This window comes from Lasiosphaeria miniovina, assembly GCF_030549165.1.
Source record: "Lasiosphaeria miniovina strain SMH2392-1A chromosome Unknown B0T26scaffold_1, whole genome shotgun sequence".
Taxonomy (NCBI): Eukaryota; Fungi; Ascomycota; class Sordariomycetes; order Sordariales; family Lasiosphaeriaceae; genus Lasiosphaeria; species Lasiosphaeria miniovina.
The window spans coordinates 6,674,441-6,692,989 of NW_026848220.1; the positions used below are offsets into that span (position 1 = coordinate 6,674,441).

The following is an 18,549-nucleotide window of genomic DNA, read 5'->3' on the forward strand; positions in this document are numbered from 1 at the left end:
CTATTACTGAATCATTACTTTATACCTATACATATCATTCTATTTTGGCAGCCTTCTGTCGTATCTTGCAATACTCGGTCGTTCTTTTCCCAGCCTTTAGAGTTGTCTTTATTTACATGGGTGGAGTGGAAGAACACTTCTCGGATTAAAAGTCTTGGAGTGGGTCCGTCACCCACGCACGGGCTTCGGCATCCATCTCCGCCCGAACATTTAAATCCCGTCTTACTATTTTTTTTCTTCTGCTCACGAAAGTCCTTCTGGCATGTTTTGGCAATCACCCACTTCCTTCCTTCCCGTCATATCCTTTTCCTTTTTCGCTTTCTCTTTTCCGTACCTGCAATAAGCCCTGCTCCCAATCATGTGAGCCTCACAGAGGAAATAAAAACTCTAAACTGATGGCCGCGTTGCTCTTGCCTTGCAATCCTGTTGCGGCGTTTCTCTGACGAATTGATGTGAAGCCTGCAAATTCGTAGGTTTTTTTCCTTTCTTTTTCTTTCATGGGCTATATCCAAGTGATGATGGATTCTTTATTGAATTCTGCAATTCTGAAAACATGAGGAGACTTTACCGTCTCTTCTACTTTTGTGGACAACTTCACAGTGTCTGATGGATGCCCAGCCCTCTCTTTTTTTTCTTACTTTACGCTTTCCTCACGCGTGATGCGCAAAACAGCAGTTAAAATGCCGTCAAGAGGTTAACGAGTCTAAGGAAAAAGCGGGATTGGGAATTCTGGTCTTTATTTTTTTTGTTAAAAGGCCAGCATATCGAGAGCCTGAAGCCATCGCTAACTATTTTATTCTATTTTCACAATGCAATCACCACCGTAACGCTCGAGAGAAACCCCCACCATGTCATCGTGATGCTTTCCCTCGCTGGCGGCTGACTGCCTTGCTTATCCGTCCATGGGAATGTAGGCGGGGTAGCGCGGGCCCTTGACCTCGAACTTGGCCAACGTGGCCTCAATCTCGGCCATCTCGGCGTCGGTGATGTCGACGTAGCGGGCGTTCTCGTCGACGCGCGCGGCGGTGGTGGCGCCGGGGATGGGGATGATGACGGGCATTCCGGGGCGCTTGGCCACGTTGCGCGTCCACGAGATGGCCAGCTGCGCCGGCGTGCAGCCCTTCTTCTCGGCCAGCACATCGATCTGCCGCGCAAGCTGCACGTTGTTCTCGAAGTTTTCGCGCGTGAAGCGCGGAAAGTGGCTCAATTCTGCTGGGAGGTCTTCAAACGTCTTGAAGCGGCCCGTCAGCATGCCCCTCCCGACGGGCGAATAGCCCACCAGGGGGATGTTGTGCTCGGCGCACGCGGCTGCGACGCCATTGGTGAGCACGTCGGGCGAGAACAGGCTCAGCTCGACCTCGACGGCGACGATCTTGGCTAGCTTGACGGCCTCGTGGATGGTCGAGGCCTTGACCTCGCTCAGCGAGATGCCGCCGACCAGGCCCTTGTCGATGTACTCCTGAATGACGGCAAAGGTGACTTCGAGCGGCACCTTGGGGTCGCGGCGGGCGCACTCGAAGATGTCGAGCTTCTTGCGCCCCTTGAGCAGCTTCAGGCAGTTGTCGATGGAGCGGCGCACGTTCTCGGGCGAGCCGTCGGGGCCGTGTGCGCCCGAGGCGCCCTTGATGCTCAGCACGACCTTGTCGGCATCCTCGGGGTACTTTTCAAAGAACTGCTCGAGGAGCACCAGCGAGTTGTACTCGGGAGTGCCGTAGAACTCGCCGCCGTTCCAGAAGTTCATGCCGTTCTTGAGCGACGCCCGCAGCGTCTCAAAGGCCTGCTCCTGCGACGGAGGCGTGTGTCGCCATGTCAAGCCTGAAAGCGGGGCAACTTGCGTCAGTCCCCCATTTCATGTATGTATGTTGCTGGCGGTCTACGCCAGTTCATTTCCCCGCGGCGGACAACATTGCAGAACAAAAAGAAGAGAAAACTCACCCATGAGCCCAAAGCCAGTTGGCCCAACTTCCTGTCCGTTGATTTGAGGCATCTTTGGTTGCGTTGTTGTTTATTGTTGCGGGTGTCAAAGACGAGTGGTAAAGAAGGGGTGTTGGTGACAGTGTGTGTGTCTTGAAAGCTAAGCCGAGTGCAGATGAGAAGGGAAGGAGATTATTTGGCTCGTCCCTCGGGCGCCCTTTATACTCGAGAGTCCCTCTACCCCGTGCGGCTTCAACATGCAAAGGGTTTGGTACGAGAACAGCTGTCGGAGTCGGAAACTTGTCGTGGTCGACATCCAGAAAGAAGCGAGATCGAACTTATCTCCGGCGGGGGCGTGTCTCTAGATCCCGTCTCTAGCGCCGATCGTCATGGACATTCCGGCGCCACCCCCTCCTCCATCGCCTATACTGTACTGCCAGACTCCATAATTGCTGAGCTAATACCCCTCGACAGCCGCACGTCTGGGCTCTGGAGATAATGCAAGGCACGAGACGGAACAGCGCGAGACCGTACCGCTGGAGCTAAGCTGGGATTGACTGCGAATCAAGACTTCATGGAGAGTGAGTCGTGCATGTGTCAGCTATTGCTACAGCCGTTGATGTGACTGGCGTTGAACTTCTATATTTTTCTTTTGTTTGCACACTACGTTCTGAATGGAGTACCTATCCTTACTACATGTCTCTAATTGGAACACAAACGGATGCTTCTCCAACAAGCCCATCTCAAGGGCCGTCCCCCCAGCCTTCTCCAGTAGACCAGTGGCCGGGGTGCGGCGTTAGGTTAGCCGGCGGCGTAGAGGCAGAAAACCATGGAAGACACCCGCATGAAACATTGGATGGAAGCACTCTCGCCTTTTCAAAGCTGTTTAACTCCGCGGATTTTCGACGAGACCAGGCTGGTAGGTAGCGAATACGCCATCCCAAAGGAAGGTTGTCCATACTGTGTGGTATGATGGGTAATAAAAAGCCCCATGCCGAGTGCTTATTGGTCAAAAACGCGTAAAGTGTTTGCCCCACAGACACCTGACAAGGGGGTTTTATTTTTGCACACCGATGCCTGCGGACATAGTATATTATATTTAGAGAGACGGGACTCGCGGACGTCCGCCAAAAGTACTCCAGACTTGCTTACGTAGCGCCCAAGACCCGGGAGAGCAGGTACCCAGTTCTACCCGGCGACGGGGCCCGCGGGCTGCGCTGCTGTGAATGAAACCCACTGCCAGTGGTCCGGCTTGGCCCCAGTTCGGCCCACCACAGAGCGGACGGATTTCGCGTTGTCTTTATCGTTCCGTCCAGCGTCCGGCCAGCCATTTGAGATCCAGCTCGCTACATCTTTTTCTTTCTCTCTCTGTCACACTCTGTCCCTCCTACTTTCTGTCACTTTTACTGTCTGTCACACACACTGGGCAATGGGGATAAGCAAACGCCCGTTACATTGAGTCTATCTCCATTTTACTCGGGGTTTTCATATTCGGGATCATTGATAAAGATGCAAAAGCGACATGGAAACTCAAGATATCTCCTCTCCTTGCCCATCTCCGTGCTCCCGCTCCGCCGTCTCCATCGCCTCGTCCCTCTGTCTCCTTGTCTGCCGAGCCCCGCCCCTACTGTCTCCCTGTTCTTTCCCCGGCCAGCTGCCCACAAAATCTAACTACCTAGAGATCTATCAGCCTTTCCATCGGCACTACTGTCGGCAGCGGGACGGAGGGAGGAACAATCCGGGGCATCGGCGATGGCACGGTTTTCTGTCCGCTCTGTTCCTGTCGCTGTTGGTACTGCTGCTGCTGTTGGCACTGCTGCTGCTGCAGTACTACGCTAGCTGGACGCCCAGCATTATTGGCAACAGACGCGTCATCAGTAACAGCAGCAACGGCGACGGCGGCGACGGCGGCGGCAGCAGGACGATCACGGGGAGCCAAAAGAACGGGTATGGGTGGATCATCCTGCGTGACTTGCTGCACACGAAGAGCTCCCGACTCAGGCGATCCTACTGCCTCCCCCAGCACAACGCCGTGGCCACCGTTCCCCACGAGCTGGCTGCGCAATTCCTCCTCTCTCGCAATCAACATACCCAAGCGCTGCTGTTGCAGCGTCAAGATGTGCGCCAGTTCCGCAGTCGGATGTTGTGCGGCGCTGCTGCCGCCCTTGCTCCGGGGTGTCTTCTCGCGTGCCTTACGCGACTGCTGCTGCTGCTGCTGCTGCTGCTGCTTCTTCCTAGCATTTCTGTCCGCGCTACTGGTGGCTAGGCGGAACATGTTTTCGCTGCGACGCTGGATCCTCTTGCTCTCCTGGCTCCTCCTGCGCTCGAGCTCAAGGCCTAGTGCTTCTCTGGATGGTCTTGGATGTCCTGCGGCGAGTTGCTGGTCAATCTGGGCGGGTCGGTGGTCGTCTGTGACGTTGCTGCCTGCGGCTGGCCCAGCAGCGCCAACGGCGCGGCCGCCGGCGGAGCTAGCGCCGAGGTTGCCCTCCGTGGCCAACATAAACCACTGTGGCAACTCGACCAGCCCGACCTCGACGAGCCCCGACATCGTTATCGGCATCTCGTGCTTGTACCAGCACTTTTCCTTCCATTTGCAGCGCCCGTACCGGCAATAGTTGCGGCAATACTCATCTTCGGACACTGTCGAGGAGGAAGACGCGAAACTGTTCGTGTCAATGGGGCCTGGGCCGGAGTTGATGTTCAGCGGGGAGGTATCAGCAGAGGAGGCAGCCGGAGTGAAGTTAGAGGCGCCGGTGGCTGTGTCCGTAGTGGAGGGTGACTGCGCCGGGGGGGCCTGCGGCACTGCATATTGGGCAACTAGACCCGTGGCCGGAGCATGACGGGAAGCTGACAGACCGGGAAGTGGGGCGAGCAATGGGCCGGCTCCAACCTCTAGACCGGCTACATCCCGGGCGTGCAAGGCACTATAGTGTGCCTTCATGCGGTCTGTAGGATGTACTCCTGTCGTAGTTGGAGCCTCAACTAGCGCAAGAGCAGCAGCCTGCACATGTGCCGTGCTCTTCTGCTCATCCTCTTGCACTTGAGGTGCTGCAGCCAAGCGGCGAGCAGCGTTTCTGTCATCGCGGCTGCCGTCCGCCTGTCGACTCGATGAAGCGGTGCCGGTTAGGCCCGTTCCCGGCGATGTACCGCTAACATATCTGACGTTGTAGTTCACGTTGTATTTGCCCTTACTCTTGGTAAAAGTGCCGAGGTATTCCATGTTATTGGTTTGCGAGCGTGTTAGACTGCGTGGCACGCCGACGATGTCGAGCCATTCTGGTAGTTCGTCTACTGCAATGAGCGGCACCCTGATCGCACCCCCCTCGTCGGACCGGATCCTAACATTCGGCCTGACCACAAAGTGGCGAGGCTGAGGGGCCATGGTGGTATTGGCCTTGCTGTTGTTGTTACCAGTGCCACCACTCATCTTCATTCTCGTTCGAGGCACAATTTGGGCAAATCAGACTAGACACGAATAATTCGAATGAAGCTAGACATGTCACAGAGAAAGACAGAAGAGCTTTCTAATATATCCTGATCAGAGCTCCACTAGCTCTGTGCACATGACTGTTGTGACTGTTATGCGTGCGGAGATGGTCCATAGCCTTCTCTTGCATCCTACGTACAAACATTCGGACGGGTTCTTGCACATCTACCTAGTTTCTGCATCGCGATTGGCATCAATCAGCAGCTGGACCAGGAAGCGGGCTGTATTCCGGGATTGCCCTTTCGGAGATTGACATTATCTGGCAAGAAAACCCCTGGCGAGCAATTGAGAGACGCCATCATCTCATCTCTGCCCTGATCTTCACCTCAAGCCCGTCAACGCAGTAGCCGAAATGTCGTGGCCCATCCTTGAGCTCAACTTCGCGCTTGACCCATCTTCCGCCTTTCTTTTCGGCTGGCGACCCCGATTTTGTCTTCTCCTCTGCACGCTCCCGTTCTTCTTCCAGCTCCTCTTCCTCACTGCTGTCACCAGCTTCGTCATCAAACCCTGCAACAGGATCCCACTCCCCCGTCTCCCAGATCAACCGCAGCTTGAGTGGAGGCAGACCAAACAGTTTGCCGGCGATTCCCTTGACAGTATAAAGATCAAACGACTTTGGGATCTTGGCATCTCTCCTGGCTAAATCCTGTGGAGTGTGCGATGTGTCCTGAGATGTTGTTGAGAGGTAGAATTGAACGTCGATCAGCCTGCCCTCTAGAAAGTTGGGGTTCACCTCGGCGTGCCGTATCACACTTGGCTCGCCATACAACTCGCACAGCTCAGCCCACCGACGGTGGCGTGACAGAACCGTATGCTCATCAGCCTCCGGGACGGCGGCGAGCTGTCGAGCGATATGAGATAGATAGAACATCTCGGCGTCAGCACGGTCGGCGGGTGTCACGGTGCTGAAGTTAAGTGTCTGTAGAGCTGGTAGGCGGGCAACGAGCAGCATATACGCTTTATCTGTCTTGCTGCCTTTGTTTTCACGAGAACCGGCGGGGTCCTGACTATCAAGCTCGGCGTTTTCATAGATTGGATTGTGGGAGAAGCGAAGAGCGGTGAGCCCGGGAAACGATAGGGGGAGAGAGTCAACAAATGACCAGGAGGCAACTTGGTTGTACGAGGCATCAAGGTATTGGAGGTTGGACGTGAAAACCGGTGCCTTGTCAGAAGGCGAAGATGTGATGACAGATATCCGGTTGCGCTTGAGATGGAGATTGCGGAGAGAGGGAATAGCGGCGAGCGCAGCAATGTCGGCGAGGGAAGTGAAGTCATTGAACTCTAGGCGCACAGAAACAAGCGTAGACGCGAACGATGCGATTGGGATTAGCGAGAGGCGTGATAGCTGGTTGGCGCTGGAGTAAAGCGTCCTCAGAGACGGGAATTTGGAGGCGATATGGCATATCTCGTGCCATTCGAGAGTGGTCTCGTCCACGGCGAGCTCTCCAACGCCTTTAAACACCTCCTCGGCCGATTGAAGCTTGGAATCCTCGAGCACATTCTGGAAGCGGTTGCCGCTTCAAACGATTGATTCAACCGTCGGTCAGTCCGTAATAGGCAAGAAAAGCATTACACATAAAGGAGAAAAGGAACCTTGAACACACCTGACCCGTAGGCTTCTCAACGAGCCCAGCTCCGAACAAATGTCCACGACAGTCTCGAATCGCTCGAGCAAGTTATGACTGAGGTCGAGCTCGGTGACCTTGGGACAGACGTGGCTGATAGGCTGCTCAGCATCCTGGCCATTTGGGGGAGAAGCATAAGCGATGTGGCTGCCGTCGAGGATGACGATTTGCAGCTCGCTCAGCTGGGCGAGCTTGCGGCGGATCTTGTCGAAGCCAACCTCCTCGGCGACCTTGCCCGAGATGATGACCTGCTTCTGGGTGGCGATGGGGCGCTGGTCTGCCGTCACCTCGGAAGCATACTTGAGCTGCAGGGCCGACACAAAGGTCTGAGGCGCGTCTTGCGGGCGGGTTGGGCGGATGAAGGACGCCGCAGTAGGCGACGTTGATTTGCCTACAACGACACACAACAACAACAACAACAACACACGCCGATGATTAGACCGCAGGCCCGCAGCAGACTCGACTTGGGGTTGGGCGTGGGCACGGATGCAGGAGGCGGGGGTGAGGCTGCCAATGCACGCACGCCGCTCGGTATGTACATACAAGAAAAGTATCGGACGCCTCTGTGATGCCCGTCATGCTTGCCCCGCGTCGGGTCGTCCCACTCGACGCCGAGCCACGAGCCCGTGGTGCCCTCGACCTGGCCGATATACCAGACAGTGCACAGCACGCCGTCGTAGGACCGCCGCTGGCCGATGCGCGCATCAGCAGCCATGGCGGTGTGGGAGGGGCGAGGAAGCGAGTAGAACTCTGCATTCGGATTTTCTGGAATTGCTAGGTAGCGATGGTATAGAGAATAATTGTTCGTCCCATCAAATGTAGCAGAAACAGAATATTAAAGTTCTGCCCAAAGGAGAGGCGGAACTTCGAAAGATCACTCTGCACCTCGGCCGAACTTCGGCCCACCGATGGCGTACTAACAGAGTCCTTAACAATTCCACCAGTATCCACCACTCCACCAGTTTTCACCACCCCACCAGTTTCCACCACTCCACCCACTTTCATCACCCACCCACCCACCACCATCCGCTATCAAACAGCCGTCACCATGCCTCTTGGCAATAAACACCATCCAACTCCTCGGAAAGCGGCCATTATTGGCATAGTTTCCCATCTCAAAGCTCATCATATTCCTTCCTTCAAATCACCTATCTTTCATCATTTTGAGGCGAGCACGACGCGAGGATGGGAGATTCTTCATCAATATCATGCTCGGAGACATCTAGACCATGAAACTCGGGGCCGAAGAAGATTATCACGGATGAAGATTTGACGAGGATGGAGTGTATTATTTGTAAGTATGGATTCGAGGCACGAAATTTGAGCTGGCAAGGATTGGGGCTTGAGGCTGGAATATCTACAAGTGCGAAAACGATCCAAAGAGCGATAGGGACTCTTGCATATCGGAAATGTATCGCTTGTGAGAGGGGATTTGTTTCGCCGTCTAACGCCATTCGACGGATCGAAGCTACCAAACTCGCTCTTCAGTTTCGTCCTCGCCCTGAAGATTAGCGAGATATTCGTTGGTCGGATGAATGCCATTTTGGGATTTCTTCTAAAGGAAAGATTCGAATTATCCGAAAACCTAGCGAACAATATTGCCCCGACTGTATTCACCATGTAGAAGAGCCGTCCAAGGGAATAGACATCCGTCGATATCACGTCTGGGCCGCTGTTGGATATGGGTTCAAATCCCATCTCCATTTTTACGAGATTCCAACGAATACGAACGGAAAGATGTGTATGTAAATCTACCGCGACGAGATTCTGGAGAAGGTTGTTAGTCCTTGGCTCCTTCGGGGGGGTCGTTTTGTGCTGGAAGAAGATGGAGATTCAGGCCATGGAGGAGGAAATTCCAAGAAGAATAACATCGTGAAGGAATGGAAAGAGAAGCACGGATTGAAGCATTTCTTCAATATGCCTAGATCTCCGGATCTTTCGCCTATTGAAAATTGCTGGAGGGCCGTGAAATCGTATATTCGTGCACATCTTCGCCTTGGGGCAGACATTCGCGAGTTGGCGATGGAAGGATGGCGACGAATCGGTCAGCCCACTATCAACCGATGGGTTGATTCCATGTAGTTCGGATGCAGAATGTGTTAGCGAACGAAGGCAAAAGACTGGTTGGTAAAGTGGGGCAGATATCTAGGAGATACCTAGATTAATGTGTAAATTAGGTCTACTATGATGTATCTTGCAAGTAATGAGACCCTTTTTTTTGTTACCACTTGGCTGGTTACGAACCGTGCACAGACCAACTCTTTTCTCCATTAACCCAACCCTCCCCCCGCACTGAATTAGGTAAGGTACAGATACGAATTGCATCTCAAGTTCGACGACCAGACATTAACTTTCAGCTCGCGTTCAGCGTTGACACGATGGAGATGTCTTAAACTTTGAGCTTCAATAATCCAATGTCGAGGCGTCAAAATTAAATGTTCTGAAAATGATCGCTCTCTCTTGGTAGTGACTATGAATTGACTGCAATTTTCGCATTCACAAGACAGCAGCAAGTTGGCGGGAAAAGCGATGATATTAAGACGCCCCAAAAAAAAATTACTCCTCCCAAAGGCCCTGGTCATTTATTAAATACATCAGACTTCGCAACTCCCTCAATCATCTCTTCTATTCTTCTAGTCCTATGTACTCCTTTACTTCAGAATCCATTTCCGTATAATGGTCTCGCGCTTGATGGCCAAAGCTGTAGCTGGTTCTGAAGAGGCGCGACATTGGCAATGAGCTCGGATTGAATGCGGAGCGTGTCAAAGGCTTTAGCGATGATAGCGGGCTCGGGAAGGTCAGCCATTGAAGCGATCGTGGGACGGATGAGAGAAATCACTGAGTTGGAGGAGAAAAAGAATTACGTAGATTTAAATAGCGGGGCAGATTGCAATGAGGCGCACATGAACTTACTTACCAGTTTAGAAAAAGGCAGGCACAAACGCCTGCCCAGGCAGCGAGACTCGGACAGTGTAAGTGAAGGCAGGTACGCCTGTTCAAGCAGTTTGTAAGTCAACTGTTAATGAATATTGCCTATAAGGCAGTATTCTAGCAGGGTCTGAGACTCTGCATTTGAAGAATATTGGTACAAGTACCGGAAAGATGTTTATTTAGAAGTGTGGGACTTCGAAGATGAATTGCAGGCTCCACAGTTATCATAGGTCTTGGCCAATGATACTGGGGGAAAGATGAGGTTAAGATGATTCGAATGAGATATGGGAGGTAATGTTTGAAGATATGGTTGATTTGTTATGTGTAAGAAAGAAGAGAAGTGTGTTGTAAGGAAAGGGACACCCACCTCACGAAGCACCTGTCAACGCGCACTCCCTTACACACGTTGACCGTCTGGAACCAACGGGCCAGATCACTGCCGGCTGGCATGAGCCACTAAGCCAATACCGGGCGCCTTGTGTCACAAGCACATTCGGGACCGAGCCCCTGAGCATGTATATAAACAATGGCCCTGGACCTCTCCTTTGCGAGAGCCAGGTTGAAGTCTTACGCCAATACTAGTCATTGCTCACCCTTCTGTTGTCTTCATTGTGACCACCTTGATCAGGCGTACCTGCCGTCTCTTACATGTGTGAAAAGGGTAAGAGAGAAGCTCTCTATATGTACAAAAAGCCCACACACATCCAATAGTTTCCATACGCTTCCAAAATCAAGCCTTGAAGCCTATATAGCTTGATTTCCCTCAGTTATTGGAAAAAGTATATTTATTAGCTTTTTCTATAGCCGAGTTACCTCGGCCTAGTGTGACGAACTCGGTTCGTACTGGATAGACTGCAGGAGCGGGGCGCCCCGAGCGCCCTAGGGGTCCTTGAGGGATGCAGCCAATAGGAAGCCGCCTGGTGCCAAGCAGGGCCTTGGCACTGGGCAGGAAGATTGCCCAGCGAGCTAGCGGTGCCCGGCATCGAGCATGGACTTGGCACCTGGCAAGTAAGAGCTGCGCTCTTATTAGATATATACAACAACCGTAGCCACAGTTCAGCTCTTGCTTGATTCTTCAAGCAAGCAATACACATTCTCTGCACTCATATACTTTGAGTGACATTCCGATTTGACTGTATTACCCGTGCGATAGGAGCCTGCCCTTTGTTCTATCTTCATAATTACCAACCCCAGCAATCTGTGGAGCCCCTGCTCCCTTACAGACAGACGACCCTAACAGTCGAGTGGTTTGTAATACCTAGCTGTAAGTGAAGGCAGGTACGCCTGATCAAGGTCGTCACAATGAAGGTACTAAAGAGAGTGAGCAATGACTGGTATTGGTAAGAGACTTCAACCTGGCCCTCGCAAAGGAGGGGGCGAGGGCCACTGCTTATATACATGACAGAGTGCAAGGCGAGCCATTGACAAAGGAGCGAGGTCTTGGCCTGCTCGGTACGCGTGTGAGTTGGGGTTCTTTCCTTACACTTCATTGTGACCACCTTGATCAGGCGTACCTGCCTTCACTTACAAGTGGGGGAATGAATTTGGAACTTGTTATAAACCAGTTAGGGAGTTGGCGTTGTAAATTAGCCTAGTTGGTCCGTTCACGCTGCGTCATTTTTGCGCTACGCATGCTAGCCAATTAAAATGCGCAAACTAAAAGGTGGGGTGGGACAAGTCGGCTGAGCTTTACACCTCTACCGGGGAGATACATGTTAGTTTGGTACGTTGGTTACTATTAGTATCTTCTAAGGAAATCTCGCTAATCACTAACTTTACCACCTTCCCACACTAACATGTATTACCCCGGAGGAGGTGGATACCCCCCCCAAAAAGTGGAGTAGGACAGGTGAGGTTCAGGGGACTAGGACAGTTGACTTATGGTCAAGATGGACAAGTATAACGGCCTGGCTTGCTTCCCTGACGATGAGGCTATTCCGAGAAACGTGGTGCCGATCTTCCAGTCCTTGCGGGACTTCCAGAGCGGTAATGCGGCCTGCTCTCGCCGTCAATTCCCCGTTACTATTGCGTACGTCATCACGGTTCACAAGTCACAGGGAGCTACGCTTGATAGGGCTGTGCTTGATATCTCTGAGCGGGATTTTTCTTTAGGGCTTACTTATGTGGCTGTCTCACGCGTTACTAGTCTACAGGGCTTGATGTTTGACGTTCCTTTTGCCCTGGACCAAATCCAGGTCAAGAATGAGGTTACAGGTGCCTTACGTGCGGCGGATTACCAGCGCCGTGTTGACGCCGGCGAGGTGTTGGTTCCGGGTATAGCCTAGATAGCAGAATCGACTTTTTCTGCATCAACACCATGCTGTTTACGCTGTGATGACTCCCCCGTGTTGTTTACTTTTGACACAGTTGACACAGTTGAGTCAACCTTCGGCTACGACTTATGGCACAAAGCGGTGTTGTCCTTACTAATTTCTCAGTAAAATGGCCCAGCCACCCATTCCCTGGAGCGAAGCGAGGACAAGCCCGCCGCCGGAGGCATCCGTTCAGCTGACCCCTTCCTGACTGGTTAGGTAGCTTATTATTTATTCACAACTTTAAGGTTAAACTCGAAATCTGTACATGAATTGAACGATCACGCCCATTCGTGATTGCACCTTGAAATTATAATTATAATTATATTCACATTTACATTTTTTAGAACTACCTCGTACATTTCACAACTTGCCCTTCTCGGGGCCGACGCACTTCATAAAAGCCCGGCCATTGCTCAGGCACACCTTGGCGCCCTCGACGCGGACTTCGAAGCGGACCTCCTCCCACTCGCCGTCGAAGCTGCCGGTGCGCCAGGCCGATGCGACCAGCTTGTCACCGCCGCGGACGGGGCTGGCGAAGCGGGCCTGGTACTCGCGCATGTTGGCCGGGTCGCTGACGCCAAAGTGCCGCAGCAGGCCGTGGCAGGCCCAATTGAACGAGAAGAGCCCGTGAATAATAACACCACCGAACCCCATCTTGCGCCCGGGCTCGGGCGTTGCGTGCAGCGGGTTGTAGTCGCCGTTGAGCCTGTACAGCAGCGGCGTCTCGGGCGTCGTCTGTATTTCGAAGACGGCGTCGGGCTTGCGGTCCTTGGGCGGCGCAAAGTTCTGCGTCGCCACGCCCTTGGGCCCGCCCCAGTTGCCCTGCCCCACGAAGAAGGACGACGTCGTCGCCCGCGTGTACACGTCGCCACTGCCGGCGTCGACCAGCTCAGTCTGCGTCTCGAGCACGGTGCCGGGCCGCCCCTTGTCGTAGACGCCAAGCACCTTGGTGCGCGCCTCAATCCTCTTGCCAGCCGACGTCGTCGGGAGCGGCTTGAGGAACTGGATGTGCCGCTGCCCGTCTACGACGCGCGTGGGATCAAAGACTGGCACTCCGGGAATGACGACGGCCTTCTCGGCCGCGTAGAAGTCAACCACATCTTGTGTGTTTTGCTTGAAGGCTAATGCACGCCCTTGTGAGTTTCCATCTTTTGCCTGGGCTACGCTATCCCCACCATCAAAAAGGCTAGAGAGAACTTACTCAGAACGGTGGGGTAGGTAGGAAAGACGCAGAAGTTTGGGTGGAGCTCCTGAGACATGGTAAGTAAGGGTACCTTGTGGTGAAACTGTGCTCGAGTGACTTTGTGTACATACGTAGAGAAAGTGAAGCTCGTCGGCGGTGCAGCCGATAGACTGTGCAAAGAGAAGAATATCCCGCTTCAGCCAAGAGACTTCCTTGACAGGATATTCGAAGCCAACCCCTGGGCCCGGCATGGTGAGGTTTATCAAGGTAAAGTTGGAGAGGGTGCGGGGGAGAGGGTGATCGGCAGAGGCGGTGTTGTAACACGGCGAAGACAAGGAAAGGCGTATCTAGAGATCTTGGATCTTCTTAATAAAAAAAAAGGCGAGCAAAAACTACCCCCGATTCGAGACCCTCACGGACGAAGGAGGGTTATGGCTTTATGGGCTTCTCTCCTTGATATTGCTCGTTGCTCGCTGCTACGCTCGGTGCGGGGCAATAGGCCGATGCCGCCCTGCCGAGGTTCAATTGTGTGGGGGAGCTCTCAGTTCTACCTAGCGCAGCGGCAGGTCATCCAGCCGGGATTCGAGCAATGACGGGACAGACTTGCAATGGCGCGTTGGAACCCCAGATCTCCGTCGAGTTGTTGTGCTGTGCACAATGCATGTAGCATGTAACATGCGCAGGCAAAGACCGACCGAGCTTCAATCTGGTTTACAAGTCGGCAAGGCACTTCATGTAGGCCTTACATCCCTTATGGGCCCTCCGTAGCGGACAGACAGAAAGCACAGTTCAAGGTTTCCATGCCGGTGGTAGTTTTGGCATTGCATGCAGCTACATACATATGGCATACAAATAACGTCACTTGCTTGTCAGGGGAACCAGCCAGCTCTAGATGGCCTGCTGCTAAGGTGACCGGTTATGCATAAGAACGACGTGAGCCGTCGGGTTCGGATTCGACGTTGAACCCGTGTGATTTGCAGCAACTGCTGGAGAGAGAAAATTCCCAAACGCTTTTATGGCGGGGCGTGCCCGTACCTCTGGCTCCGTATCCACGGGGAGCGTTGCTGGCCGTCTCAGTTGCAGCCGTTGGCCGAATATCCATCGGGGAGCCTGCAAAGTAGCCACCAGCAACAGTGACACCTGCCAGGCGACCCTTTGATCAGTGGCCGGGTGTTTCTGGATGTGTTTTGGCTAGGGCGCTGGATGTCCGGCCTGGCTGCCCGGCGTTTAAGGCGGTTTGCGTGGGGAACACAGTGCCAACTGCCAAGGTCTTGCGCTCTCTGTCACAATTGGCTTGTCTTGGGCCCGTGAGGGCACGGATAGAACAGCGCGACTATACTTTTCTCAGCGGGCTTGTTCTGTTCGTAAGCTCGGGCCACATTATTCTTAGCATTTCTACCAGTTAGGTGGGTGCGGAACGGTGGGTGGATTCGTTCGCTGTAATTGAGCGTTACCCCCCAGAAAACACCAAAAAATTTCACGTTTGAGCTGGTGGTGAACTCTAACTCAATTCGCAGTGGCTTTTGTGTTCAGCGTCAAGAGCTTACTTTTGTTATTTTCTGAGTTGTTTCTATTCTTCTGAGGAGATTACCTCCTATGCATGCTGTCTAGCCAATTCAGACTGTAATTACCGACCGTTGATGGTTTGGCCATGCCGAGCAATATGAATGGCAACACGCAGGCCGACCACGGCATCGGCATCGGCATCCCCTTAGCCGCCGCCGGCGCCATACACAAACCTTTCGTCTCTCCTTTAGAGCTGGGTTCGCCCAAAATCAGGAACCCGTTCCTGCCCTTGAGCCTCGCGACATCTACTTCGGCTCCCTCACAAGACACTCAGCCTCTTGCTCACCAAACACCCAGCAAGTCCAAGGACCACCACCGCATAACCAGTCGCGCCAAACCCTCTTCCAGACTTGAAAAACTATACAGACGTTACCCAAATAGCGAGCGAGCGCGCAATGTATATTTAGCAAAGCGGTTGTTGTGGAGGCTGAAGAGAGCCTCGCTGGCTGTCATGGACTCATCCAGCGTCTCTTCTCTGCTCGCTGTGAAAGAGAAGTCGGCTGGCTCTGTCACCGTGAGAGACAAGTCAGTTGAGCCATTGACTGCAACAGTGAAGTCGGTTGATTCTCTCACCGCACGAGAGAAGTCAATTGACTCTGTCGACCATGGCAGCGCCGAGAGCAGCGCCCGGAGCAGCACCAAGTCGGAGCATAGCTCCCCAGAGCCCCTCTCAGATTCCACCAACATCACCACCCCAGACTCATCTGACTCTGAGGCTAAAGTGAATGAGTCTCTGTTCAAGGTGAACGGCGTCGGCGGGGAAAATATTTCACAAAAGCAGAGCAGCAAGAACCTCGCAGTTGCACAACTCCTCACCACCAACCAACCTTGTTTACCTGCTTCACCACTGCGACGAATGGCGGAAAAATCCACCAAGATGGCATTAGAGACTCAGGTCATAGAAAAGGTCAAGATGCCCGACTCAAAAAATGTCATGGATATGACCATGGCCAAAGCCACCCAGGCACCCAAGGTCCCGGCTGCTCCCCCCATTTCTTGCAGCGGTGCTCTGGAGGGACCTGCCAAGTCGCCCGCCCCCGAGAAGGAGGAAAAGAAGGAGAAGAAACGCAAGTTCGACGACAAGAGCGTCGACGGCGACGACCAGGCGCCTGGCTCGAAGAAGCCCAGGGCCGAGGCCAAGCCCGAAGCCAAGCCCGCCAAAGTTGACCTCAACGACGGCGCGCCGCGACCAGAGAGGAACTTCTACGCCCAGCGCGCCTGGGACATGCTAGACGACCCCCTTGGCTACGACGACCTAGTTCACGATGACCCAAGACCGGGGCAGCGCGAAAAGATCATGCGGCGATTTAAGCGCTTCCGCAGTCGCCAGCGCGCCCCTCCCCCTTTGGTCGTGAGCGGCGGTCTCGGCGTCGACATCGAGAGCCCTCGCCCCATCGCCAGCCCTAAAGGCAACGGCCAGAAGCGGCCGGACCATCTCGCCAAGACGGTGGCGAAGAAGATGCACAACAAGCACGTTGTCGAACTCGTCCGAGGCGCAAAGAACGGCAACAGCGATGTGCTGGCCTCGGGAGCTGCCAGCTCCCAGTCGTCTCCCAAGAACAAGTCTGGCCGCAAGAACGCGGCAAAGTCAGAGAATTCTACCGGATCTGTCGGCCCGAAGGGCCCCGAGATGGGAGCCAAGGATACCAGCACGGAGCGTGCAAGCCCAAAGTCGGGAGTGAATAGCAGCAAGGCCGGTGGGAAGAGCCCGGCCGTGGAAGGCAGGAAATTTGGCCACGAGTATCCGTATGTGAGCCCCAAGGCGTCGGGAGCCAAGGGCAGCGAGGCTAGTGTGAAGGGCGGGGGTTCTCCCATGTCGTCGTCATGGCCTCCCAAGGCGGGCCTGTTCAGGGAGAAGTTGGGCCGGAAATACACAGCTAGCTCGCGCAAATACATCGACTGCACATAGTAGCAGTCATTTCTCCCACCACTATCCGCTCACAATCTTCTCACCGTCATGCTCAGACCGTGCCGCGGCATTCTGCTCTGCAAATGATTTACCTTTTTTTTTTCCATATAACACCACTTGGCACACACCGCCGCCAGTGTCAACGTCCATAACCAATCCCCAACCCGCCTTCTGCATTGCAGAAAAATCACACAGTCTCGAAATGCCGTCGAATCTGGGAAAATCCACGGCTGCCGAGCTCGCCGCGAAAATCCGCACTTCTACTCACCAGAGCAAGGTGCCAAAAGCACGCTTTGAGCTTCCCGACCCCGAAATTCCCTGGTACATGCGAGAGCTGAAGGAAGTGGCCCCTTGGTACCAGCGAGAGCGCCAGGTACGTCGCTGTTCGCCCTCTTCTTTGCCTGTTTTTCTCTTTCCTCTGCAGGCTGCGCGCTGCGCGCTGCGAACGAGACGAGACGAGACATCCAGTCACGAGAGCAGTCGCTAACGTATTCCTTCCGCGCACAGAGCGGTCCTAGCAACGCCCTGCAGCTGTTTTCGTCTATCCCCGGGAAGCCGTCTTCCGTCTGCTGGCCAGTACCGTCTGCCGCGGGCTCCACCTTCAGCGATGGCAAACCGCAGCGTGGCCGCCCCGGCCTCTCATCGTCTCCGACGCCTGTCGCGTCGGCTGCGCGCGTTGTGACTCCTGTACCTGTCCCCATCATTCCCGCTGCAGCTTTCGCTACCACCAGCAAAGAAGCAAACAGAGAGAAGGACAAGAAAAAAAGAAAAAAGGAGCACAGAGCGCAGCGCGGCAGCGCACGCGGTTCATTCCCGTCGCCTGTTGCCGCAGCAACTGCTGTACGCACCGTCACGGCTGTCCCCGTCCCTGTCATTCCCACCACTGTTGCTGCGGCGACTACCGGAAAGGGAGCAGTTCAAAGAGAAAAGAACGAGAAGAAGAGAAAGAGAGGCGACGGTGATGGCGGCAGAAACAACAATAACGGCAACGACAATGCCGACGACGCCCTCGTGCGGGTCATCCTGCCAGCACAATCAATGGCAGTAGCAAACAGAAACGGAAAGGGCAAGGGCAAAGGCAAAGGCAAAGCCTCAGGACTCGTTCCCTCTTCTTCCATCGGATCTTCACAGCAGCAGCAGCAGAAAAACGTCGGCGCGGGATAGTGTCCGCTCGGCGTGCGCGAGCTCGACGGCCGCGTGCTGGCGGCCGAGAGCATGCTGTGGGCCGAGATGCTAGGCCTGGACTACGCTCCTCCTCCTCGTCTTCTTCCTTCGCTTTCCAACTCTGGTTCGAACTCTGGTTCGAATTCTGTTGCTGCTCTTGCTTTGACTATTCCTCCTTTTACCTCTTCGAATCTAACTCCTACGGCAAACGCTGTGGGAGGAAGAGGTGGCAGTGGCGTTGGCAGTGTCATTGCGCAGAAAAATAAGGGAAAGAAGGAGACACGGAAATAATCGAACATGAAGTGGTGTGGAATAGTGCGGTGTGTGTGATATCCATCACTGTCTCTATCCTCTGGCGACTTTGCCTTGGCGAACATCGCACCAACCTCGCCTTTCTGTTCTCTCTCCTGCAAGCCTGGAAGCTGATTAATCGGTACACTCGGCACGGCGATCCC

The 18,549-nt window shown here is 54.0% G+C and overlaps 6 protein-coding genes across 6 annotated transcripts; 2 read left to right on the forward strand and 4 right to left on the reverse strand.

Moving 5' to 3' along the window:
* Positions 1-892: 892 nt before the first annotated feature.
* On the reverse strand, positions 893-1,987 carry B0T26DRAFT_635884 (NADP-dependent oxidoreductase domain-containing protein; the record flags this gene model as incomplete). Its single annotated transcript, XM_060436773.1, has 2 exons — positions 893-1,815; positions 1,936-1,987. 2 exons carry the CDS (start codon positions 1,985-1,987, stop codon positions 893-895), a joined length of 975 nt encoding a protein of 324 aa, XP_060303758.1.
* A 1,602-nt stretch (positions 1,988-3,589) lies between these two features.
* On the reverse strand, positions 3,590-5,296 carry B0T26DRAFT_671110 (uncharacterized protein; the record flags this gene model as incomplete). Its single annotated transcript, XM_060439285.1, has 1 exon — positions 3,590-5,296. The coding sequence occupies one exon, from the start codon at positions 5,294-5,296 to the stop codon at positions 3,590-3,592; it is 1,707 nt and encodes a 568-aa protein (XP_060303759.1).
* Positions 5,297-5,699: 403 nt separating this feature from the next.
* On the reverse strand, positions 5,700-7,741 carry B0T26DRAFT_631514 (RNI-like protein; the record flags this gene model as incomplete). The annotated part of the gene is made up of 3 exons (XM_060436353.1): positions 5,700-6,918; positions 7,006-7,417; positions 7,570-7,741. The coding sequence occupies 3 exons, from the start codon at positions 7,739-7,741 to the stop codon at positions 5,700-5,702; spliced, it is 1,803 nt and encodes a 600-aa protein (XP_060303760.1).
* A 4,813-nt stretch (positions 7,742-12,554) lies between these two features.
* Positions 12,555-13,932, reverse strand: B0T26DRAFT_689988 (HotDog domain-containing protein). Its single transcript, XM_060441060.1, has 3 exons — positions 13,587-13,932; positions 13,474-13,522; positions 12,555-13,393 (listed from the first exon to the last, which is right to left on the reverse strand). Exons 1-3 carry the CDS (start codon positions 13,704-13,706, stop codon positions 12,633-12,635), a joined length of 930 nt encoding a protein of 309 aa, XP_060303761.1. The 5' UTR covers positions 13,707-13,932; the 3' UTR covers positions 12,555-12,632.
* A 1,174-nt stretch (positions 13,933-15,106) lies between these two features.
* Positions 15,107-16,930, forward strand: B0T26DRAFT_746733 (uncharacterized protein; the record flags this gene model as incomplete). Its single annotated transcript, XM_060444733.1, has 1 exon — positions 15,107-16,930. The coding sequence occupies one exon, from the start codon at positions 15,107-15,109 to the stop codon at positions 16,928-16,930; it is 1,824 nt and encodes a 607-aa protein (XP_060303762.1).
* Positions 16,931-17,132: 202 nt separating this feature from the next.
* On the forward strand, positions 17,133-18,094 carry B0T26DRAFT_746734 (uncharacterized protein; the record flags this gene model as incomplete). The annotated part of the gene is made up of 2 exons (XM_060444734.1): positions 17,133-17,303; positions 17,438-18,094. 2 exons carry the CDS (start codon positions 17,133-17,135, stop codon positions 18,092-18,094), a joined length of 828 nt encoding a protein of 275 aa, XP_060303763.1.
* Between the last annotated feature and the right edge of the window lie 455 nt (positions 18,095-18,549).